At 35.4% G+C, this 10,399-nt stretch overlaps 1 protein-coding gene across 1 annotated transcript; it reads right to left on the bottom strand.

The window, feature by feature from the left end:
• Positions 1–2,798: 2,798 nt before the first annotated feature.
• On the bottom strand, positions 2,799–9,259 carry LOC110720155 (nuclear/nucleolar GTPase 2-like). The gene is made up of 11 exons (XM_021899163.1): positions 8,914–9,259; positions 8,311–8,444; positions 7,622–7,751; positions 7,280–7,440; positions 6,402–6,503; positions 6,201–6,305; positions 5,694–5,822; positions 5,467–5,607; positions 5,019–5,119; positions 3,819–3,876; positions 2,799–3,340 (listed from the first exon to the last, which is right to left on the bottom strand). The coding sequence occupies exons 1-11, from the start codon at positions 9,122–9,124 to the stop codon at positions 3,041–3,043; spliced, it is 1,572 nt and encodes a 523-aa protein (XP_021754855.1). The 5' UTR covers positions 9,125–9,259; the 3' UTR covers positions 2,799–3,040.
• Between the last annotated feature and the right edge of the window lie 1,140 nt (positions 9,260–10,399).

Raw genomic sequence — 10,399 nt, forward strand, 5'->3', positions numbered from 1 at the left:
CAGTTCGTTGAGTACTTGAGAAGCACTAAAAGGAATTCTTCTACCTATTTGTTAAATGGTAATTTAAGCAAGTTGTCAAAAGGTTACACAAATGCAAGTTTTCCAAACACGCAAGATGATTCTAGATGGTGATCTAAATGCATATTGTGTCTGGATGGAAAAGGACAGTGAGCTTGAAGAGTTCAAAGCAGAGCACTGTTGCATACTCGGTGTCAGAATTTGTGTATTAAACTATAGTCAGATAGTTACAGAGGAAGTTCGGATTAGAATGACATATGACTAATAGGTCACCTTTGCCCAAAACAAAGGAGCCAGAGTCCCATCACAAATCCAAACAAAAGGATATGATATATCACCTCAATTATGAGATCATTAACCAGCGGAAGGTCGTGTTCTGCAAAGTTTTATTATGAGTGAGAAATCACTAAACCCCTTCCATGGACTAAGATATGAGAGTCATATTAAAGTCTTAGGATTGAAGCAAGTTATGTAATTTAAGTTGTATATGTTTTGAGAAAACATATTACATGAGAAATGCATCAATTTGCAGAATTATATTTAAAATAGAAATTATTATTTCTCTTATTTAATTATGGTTTTGAAAATTAAATAAAATGTCCAAAATAATTATGAATTGATGGGCTCATCAGGATGACCTGGTGAATTGAAACCCCACAGGTGAACAAAATTCACATATTATTGAAGTTCCTAGTTCGAGATCATTAAAGTGGACATAAATGATTTCAATAAAAGAACTAGCATGTAAGATTGATTGGATAGCGCAATTTCATGGGCTATAGGGGCATAGTGATACTCGGTCAATCACTTGGATATGCATGAATGATGCATGATCGAACTATTGACCTACTTTGAAGTTCAAGTATAGAGCTTCCGTATATATTAGTGGATTCCTTTGACATGAGTGGAACATTGATTTCATTCAATGGATGTTGTGATTGTGGTACACTCAAACGTCTAGCCGTAACTGGAGATTATAAAGGGTGTTTCCCGGTTGTTTCAGAAGTTGAGTGGGATTCATGTTACCACAAGATTGGATAAAGTCTACCTATTAAATTAGGAAATGTGTCATGGCCGCTTGAAGAGGGAGAATTCAGAAAAATACGTGGCCGCGTTCAAATGCATTACACAGTAATTATTTGGTTTTGTAATTCTAACTCAGATTTCAAGAAACGATTTGTAGATTAATATGATCTCGACATGTGATGCAATCATATTATCAAATCAACACATACATTGACTTAAGGAATTTGAATATTGCACCCTTGTCTCAGACAAGTGGGAGATTGAAGGAGTTATGTCTTCGTTGTGTGCAATTACTAGATATATAATTGGATCAAATTATGGAGATAATTAAGTTCGTACTTTTGGGTCGTCGTTTTTCCATAGCTAGAGGTACTAACGATCTTTGGACTAGTAAAATAGCCCAAAACCCAATTGGACGGATCCTATAAGGTCACACAAAGGGGCTAGATCGAGCATTAGAGGACGAGGCCCGTCATGGGCCTCATCACTCTAGGTGGCCCGGCCATGTAGTGGATTAGAAGGAGTTTTGGGCTTCGTGCCCTAATCTAATTATAATGAGATTATAAATAGACTAGGTGCCTAGGGTTGCAAGTAAGTAAGGAATTAACTGATCAGTGTGATCAAACCCTAATTAGCAAACACGAAACCCAACCCTCTCAAAGTCCTCTCTCTCACACGGCTCTCTCCTCCTCCTAGGCGCCGGTGGTGTGTCGTGGTGGTGGTGGTTCGCGCGGTGGTCGGTTGTCCATAAAGGTGGTGATCGCGGTTTTCCTCAATCACTCGACCAATCTAGTATTGGTGGACGGCTCGTTCGAATCTCGTGGACTAAGTAGAGGAGCAACGCTTGGGGCTCTATTCTCTCCTTGATTTGCCTGTCGAATAGCTTCGTGGAATTCACGCGTCAAAGGTATGATTATGTGTCTTGTGTGTTATGCATGTGATTCTTGGGATTGGTACTTGTTTGAATATGATTCATGTTTTTCCGCTGCGTAATACCTATAAACTCCTACACTAATACCCCATGTACCCCAACCCCTGATTGTCATTACTCCAAATGTGCACTAATCCAGAGTTTTATTACTCATCCATCTTGCACTTTACGTGATTTACAGGTTTAGACTTGGTGATGACTCATATGCACATATGTGTGTGTGTGTGTATCGCATAAGAATTTAAAGGATAAATGATAAATTTAAAGTTCAAAAAAAAAATGTTATATAAGTCATTTAACTCCAATTAACTCTATTTCAATTGACTATTATTATTAATAAATCTTACTTTATAAATCCGTGCATTGCACGGGGCCAAAACTAGTATAGTAGTATACAATAAAGTGACGTCACTAATATAACCCAAGTTAATATCAGAACTATACTTCTTTCGTTTCTTTTTAGTTGACACGTTTCTTTAGTCACATTTGTCAATTGCACAAATTCAATCATTAATATCTTTAATTATCGATAACCAAATTAAAAAAATGTTGATATTTTAAAAATATATACCGTGACGAATCTAACAAGACCCCAGTACCCCACATATTCATTACGAATAAATCACACAACACGGTCAAAGAGGAATGTGTGAATAGTGCTAAAGTTAAAACATGTCAATTAAAAAAAAATGGTACTAAATACATAGACCCACAACACCTGTCCAGCAATCTCATTGCAAGTTGAGTCAAATGTCAAAGATCAAAACATTAGTTTGTCAACTTTGACAAATTAAAGATCAGTCTCACCAACCAGAGATCATGAACCACACAGCACAATTGAGTAATTGACAACAAAGTCGCAATAAATTGCAGCCAATACATAAATAACGTAGACTAGTACATTAACCAAAAAGATGTAGCCACCCGGGCAGCAATAGATCAAAATCTACTAATATTTTTCTTTCCTATCTTTGTTTCACTCACAGTAATACCCGTTCGATTACTATGATCAATAAGATTTTTTTTGAAAAACAAGTACAAAAAACAAAAATAAAACAAAAATAATTACTCCGAATTCACAGTTTCTTTAGATATCTCTCCCTTGAGCTCATTTTCGCTATACAGATCACTCTGAACTGGGACTTCTTCCAGCTGCTGAGATGAAATAACATCTGCAATAGCTTTCATGGCTGAAGAGGACTTTGCTTTCTCTGCCTCGGTCTCTCCATCTTCATCACCAGCAACATTTGGCTCCTCTACTGTATCATCTTCCTGCTGTGGCGGAGGAACAAAAAAGGGTATTTTGCCTCTCTGCCAATCATAAAGGACCATCTTTGCAACTGTCATCAAGTCTGGTTCTCCACCCTGGAGCAAAGAGTGCCACTTTCATCAAACATCCACAACTCCAAAGAGCAAATAAAAATTATATGGCATACAAGTTTCACAACCCTTCCCACTATGATAGTGTAATTGAAATTCGGAATTAGAAGCAGACAGGCAGCAGATGCCTAAAAGTCTAGAAGATTAAACAAATCAAGAGGTGGTATTCATTTAAACTTGAATCACCAAAAATAACGTTTATAATCTAGCCAAGGCTAATTATCAACAATGAAGTAATATTTTGACAAGATAGCAATATAAACATGGACATGTCTAAAAGCATCTTTTTGTTGGTTTATAAAATAGCTTGTAAAAATCTTAAAAACTTAATTTCAAAAATAGCAGCTAGTTCATGCAGGAATGTCTGAATTATATCAGTTTCCATCAACCATTCTGCTTGTCTGCTGTTATTATAGAGAACATGCTCAGGTGAATGAAATGAAAAAGAGAGAACGAAACACACCTTCAATAGCTTGCCCGATAACTTGCAAAGCTGAAAGAGAAAATCATGCTCATCCTCCCTGGCAATAACACATCATAAACTTCATTTAATCCCAAAAGGAAATGTAAACAATAAACACAAGCATCAAAAGATGAAATGCTTCCACAAGAATTAACAAAGTTTAATGCTTCCACAACTCAGCACATTAGCAGAAAGTGGAAACAATATTCAAGAATCTGAAATTACAATATGTACAGACACCAAAGCACAACCCATATAATGCAAAGTGACGGATTAAAATATCAACTACCAATAACAGCAAACTACAACCATTATTATCAAACATCCAATTTTCTCAGTGACGGATTGGAAAAAGGACATCCCAAAATGTAAGGCTAATTACTAAAATAGGCATAAATTTTCAAATTTTCAAATATTACACTTAATGACACCATAGTCAAAATTCAAAATAAAGACTCCCTTGGTATGGCAAAGACATAATAATTTTTAATAATGAAAACAATCATCAAAAATCCTAAAAAATGATCTTCAATCAAATATTCAAATGTGGACTAATATTATAAGGTAAAGCAAAAGTATATATAAGCAAAAAAGTTCTTCAGCATAATTGATCTTCATTTAAACATCTCACATTATGTGAAGAAAAATGTACGTCAAAAGAAAAGACAGAACAATAAATAGACTTCTCAGTAGCACAAAAATACTTTATCTGTCAAAAAACAGTAGCAGTTGGGTATCTACATTTTGAACATTTTATAGATAAATATCTTCCAATGTGCCTCAAATGTGAAAGGCTAAGTCGACTATTTCACTCAAATTCACTGAAGAGCACAAGTCAATATTTGCAATGGGGATGAGGGGGTAGAATCAGATGCAAGGAAGTACGGAGAGGATCTAAACTAAAAATTCTATGGAGTAATTCAATAAAAGTGTACTCTTCATGATCACATATCTAACCAAGTACAAGAGAGCATCTGAAGTGAAACTGCCTAATTCCCTAAAAGAGTTTTTCTCATAAGCTCATATCTAACCAATACACTATTTACAACATAGTAAAGCCGCTATTTTAAGATTGTGACATGCATGTAATAGAGAGAGGAATTCTGTGTACAGTAAATTCAATATTTTAACTGCAACTTGAGGTGAACAAAAACAGGCTGATAACAAGTCCGGAAGAAATCAGGAGTATGAAATACATACCAGTCCTTAATCTTGTATGCTCTTTCCAGATGCTCCTTCTTTACACGTTTCAACACTTCTCCAATGTGTTCAGAGGCATCATGTAAATTTGCTACTCGCACCTGCAATTACAATCCAAAACAGCTCATTAAGATTCTTCAGCTGTAACAGAATATAATTTACATACATGTACCCTATCATCATATTCCAGGCTTCCAGCTACCTTGCCTAAGCATAAAACAGCTATGATTAAGCTATGATTGATCTATCTTTTAAAATGTCATTAGAAAACCAAAGAGATTCTCAGACATCAATTCATCTGTAAATGGCTCACAGACCAGCGATACCAGGAAAAAGTATGAATGACACCAAAAGCAGGTACAAGCACCTAGATGTCGGAGTTACACCAACATAACACAAGTTTAAAAGACAGCAGTAAAACAATATATAAATAATGGAAAGTACATACCACACCCTTCAAAACAATATCCGTCTCTGAGTCATTATTCTGATAAACAACACCAGGGCAGTCTATCAGAAAAATCCTTTTGGTGAGCGTGATATACTGCCAAACTTTAGTCTCCCCAGGTATAGGGGCAACCTTGCAGACCTTTACATGGAAGCAAAGGAGTTAAACAAGTCAGAATAGCCTGTAAAAAAATTGTATCTTGAAATAATAACCAGTAAAAGGAATACATTTTTGGTACGCAATGTGTTGATAACAGATGATTTTCCAACATTGGGGTACCCAATAAATCCCACGGATATTGCTTGTTTGTCACTCTTTAGCCGTGCAAATTGCCTCAGAACTGAAAGAAGAGAACCCTGAAAATAAAATAAAACAAGTTTTTTTAAATGGAAAAAAATAAAATAAAACAGGGGATTTTATAGCAGCAATAATTTTCCCCCCAAAATCATGCCTTGTTTCTGATCCCAATGACTTCATCAAACAAAAATGGTAAATAAAATGCCATTTTTTTTGCTCATTATGTTCAAAAATCCCCCAGTGTTTTCAATTCAGGTTTGTTAAGATCCACGTATAATTCTCTTATGTGCTCAAACTTTTATCATGCGAGGGAATCTCTTGAATAAGGAAGTTGAATACAATATATAAGCATGCCAATGACATATAGTCAGAGCATTGTTCTACTTTTATTAAAGAGAAGAATGAGTGTATTAAGACTTAGCATGCAACAGCCTTACCTTTCCAAAAGGCTTAGTAATGCTAGCATGGAAAGCTAGGGTGGGATATTCCTTTGACAATACTCTAAGCCAACCTTTTGTAGCCCAAGCTGGAATCAGATCACACTGCATAAAGGGCAACAGTAACCTATATCATCTTAGAAGACACCATGGTGCAGTAAACTGTAAATATAAGACACAAAATATAGGCAAGGATCAAACCTTATTTAACAGGAAGATCATATTCTTATGCTTGCAGTTCTCTTTTAAATGCTTCTCTAGATGATAGCATCGTGTTCCTTGTGGATCCCTAGCATCCAAAACCTAACAAAAAATGGTCAAGAGGAACCATAAGCATTTACCCAACATATTTTAACAAGTCAACTGAACAAATAGAATATATATTCTTGCTATAAGACATCAATTATCTTGTAATCCAAGTGCAATCCATCACAGGCCCCATAAATCTGTTAAACTTCAGCAACAGACCATCACAGATTCACAGATAGCCTGAGTGAGGAGAAGACATTGAAACTCAACTTCCACAGCCTAACAATGATAAACAGCTTAAAAATTTTCCATCTAACACATTGATATGAATACGTGTAATAAGACATTAATCATCTCGTATTTCAAGGGCAATCCATCACAGGTGCTACAGACCATCATAAACAAGCCTGTGTGAGAAAGAGACTTTTAAAAACTTGACTTCCACAATCTAACAATAGTTAACACTTTACGGTCTAAAAATTTACCAGCTACCCTGGGAACCACACGGATTCATCCTCCAACTTTTAAACAAATCTTCCTCTTAACTTTCATCCAAATTGAAGAGATTGCATTACAGAAAACTCAGAAGTCTTCTACAGACTTTAGGTGCCAACCCTCGTCCAAGCGAGAAATAATTGACAGATAACATTTTCTATCAAAGGAAATCCTAATCCTACAATCTAGTGTCTTAGGTACAAGGAGTTATTTAACCAAGATAAGGAACACAAAAAGGAAGAAAGTCTATGCCTATGCAACAGTTGTAAAACATATACAGGTAAGTGGCTAAGTCTTAAGCTCCAACTGAAAAGAGGCAATGGCAAGTTACTTACTTGGACAACAACATCTGACGAATCCACGACTTTGTAGAGTTCACCCCATATACGTTTACTTTGACCTTTCTCAAACATCGTATGGCGAACCAAATCCCGGAATCCATCCACATCTTCTCCTTCAATAGAAGGGTTAGCTTCTACTTTCTGATTATATTCATCTGCAGAACCACAGAGCAAAGCATGAGCCATGAATCAAGTAATATACTTGCAGCTACAAAAAATGTTTAGCTGCAGTAAATATGACAATTTATTAGTACAAGTGGTAACCACTCGCTTTGGTTTAGCACATTACACCTTACCACACATAACAAAACCCAAATATAATAAATTTGAGAATACCTTGTAAACTATCAGCTTTCTGCACCAGAGACTGGTAATCTGTCACCAGAAGCTTTGGGCGCTTCCTCTTCCCCTTTGATCCAAAAGCATTCTCAAAAGGTTCCGTATCTAGAAGATGAACTCTTTTTTGCTGAGATAGAAAACCAAAAGGCAAATCAGGTAAGAACTAGCTATTCCCACCAACATGGACAAAGGAAGCTCCTATATCCAGCAACAAATTTTTACAACATTCAACAGCAATGAGACAAACAGCAGTAAACCAATCCACTTATTCAACAGACTCAACACAATAATGGACACATAAAGCCCTGGAATAAAAGTTTAATACAGAACCAAAGCCCTGGACAAATAATGGACACATAAAGCCACGGTGACAGACTATTCCCAGGTTCAATAAGAGAAAAATAAAAAGAAATAAAAGTTTGCTATCAACAGGAGAAATCAACCCCAGTCTATATGAGTTTCATTTTACACACCCATTACTCCCAATACTCAAGTACTAACTCAAATATAGCTGAAAAATGACACCAGTAGAAAACCTCAGTCGAATCAACCTATTCAACATGATGAAGAGCTCTACATGAAGCTTAAATTAGTCTTGAAATCCTAAATAAAATTATGCATCAACGATGTGGAGTACATACTTAATGAAATATAATAACAATGAGTGTAGAGGATATGCCACATACCTTTGGAAGATCATTTAAAAGGGACATAGGAAGATTCTTTCCTTTCAATATCATGTTGTAGTTGTTTGACATTTGACCAGCAAGCTCAGTGCGGAAATGTTCGAGTTCCTTTGGAACGATAACTTTAGTATTCCCTACAGAATTTGAAAGGGAATTCAACAAAAACAAGAGTTAACTTTGGCAGAAATTCAATTTTACACAATTTAAAATATTCAACAATCAATTATCCTAAAATTAAATGAAACTTCTACCAAATGGTAGAGAATGTTGATTATGAAGAACAAGCCTGCTTCCAGAAATAGTTCCAAAATTCAAACTTTAAACAAAGATAAGTGCCAATAACGCAATAAATTCAGAACAAAGGAAATTCAGACACCCTAATCTATAATCCAAATTCCCAATTTCACCTAATTTTCCGAACGATACTATCACAAAACAACTCTATCAACTAATTCAATCATCACCTATACAATTTGACAAATTTCACGTTCCAATCAAATTCAAATCCAACTCTTCCAAAGTCCCAATCTCAATAACTCCATAATCATTAAAATTCTACAAAATTTGCATCAAAATAACAGCAAATTCGTACAAAAAACGTACCAAACCAACGACGATCAGGTTGAATACGAGAATCAGGCAAATCACTAGACTGAAATTGCTGGCTCATAATCTTGCCCTTAGTATTCCTAGAAGGTCGAGTTTTGTACATCTTGAGACGGCGCACAGTGGCGGCGCTACGGCTGCCAAAGTCGGAGGCATTGGCTCGATTAACATCGAGAGAATGCTTGGGTTTACTCTCCTTCTTCGCCATTGTTAGTCAAATGCTGCTGCAAAACCCTAGCTTGAGAGAGATATACAAAACCCTGGTTTTTTCTCTCTCCTCCCTTGAGTTTTGCGGAAGAGGGGAAGTTAGGGCAGAAAACGGCAGTTTTTGGTTGTGGTTACTGGTTAGTGTGGGGAACTGGGACTAGGAAGTGGTTTGCACCGTTTTGGGAAATGGGTAGTTGGGTACTGATCCAAACTTGTCAAAATAAGGGTATCGGACTATCGGATACAAGATACCCGATCCGGACTTGATTTCGTAGAAAATCTAAGTTAAGTCAAGTTTAATTCACCTTAAAAAAAAAAAATTCTAAAAATAATTTTAGTTAAGTAAAATTAATTTCTTTTCAATAAAAATTAGTTAAATTTAGTTCAATTTAACAAAAATAATTTCAGTTTAGTAAAAATTAGTAAACTTAGGGCTTGTTTGGCATTTTTTTTTGTTTTTAGTTTTTTTTTTTTTAAACAAAAAACCAAAAAAAAAAATCAAGGAAAAGGTGTTTCCACTTTTCTGTTGTCAGATTTCAATATTATCATGATTTTAATGGGTTTGTCTGATTTTTTTTTTATTATTTGTATGACATATATCATATGAGTTTGAAAACCAAAAAACAAAAAACCACCCAAACGAACCCTTAACGAAGAAATATAATTAAAAATCACTAAAAAAAATAATTTCAGTTTAGTAAAAATAATTTCACTTCAGCAAAAATAAGGTGAAGTAAACAGGGCCTTAATCAAAATGAGTAAATATTTGGAAATTTTATCACAAATTAGTAAATCACCTCATGAAACACAAAGCTAGGGCCGGTCCACTTCACCTTATTTTTGCTGAACTGAAATTATTTTTGCTGAATTGAAATTATTTATATATATATATTTATTCCCCGTCCCACGGTCATATTTGTGCTTATTTGAGCTCTGCAGAGCTATTATTATTACTAATATATGTTTTCTAGTGTTTTTGTAGAGTTGGTATTATTCTGTAGGAATTTGAAGAATTATGACGATTCCAGAGCTTATTGAGCCACTACAAAGATATTGGAATTTGATCGTATTTTATGACCGTATATATGAAGTTCAAGGCCGACTAAATTAATTTAGTTTGATGATTAAGGGCTCGATTATTAAAGAGGTCCAAGTTCTTAGAAGCTAATCAATCAAGTTAAGAGTTGGGCTCAAGGAAAACAGAAACCCAATCACAATACATCAGTTGCTGGGCTGCTAGGCGTAATAAGCGGGCCCGATTGGGCGTGATATTTCA

This window comes from Chenopodium quinoa, unplaced genomic scaffold (assembly GCF_001683475.1).
Source record: "Chenopodium quinoa cultivar QQ74 unplaced genomic scaffold, ASM168347v1, whole genome shotgun sequence".
In the NCBI taxonomy this organism is placed as follows: Eukaryota; Viridiplantae; Streptophyta; class Magnoliopsida; order Caryophyllales; family Amaranthaceae; genus Chenopodium; species Chenopodium quinoa.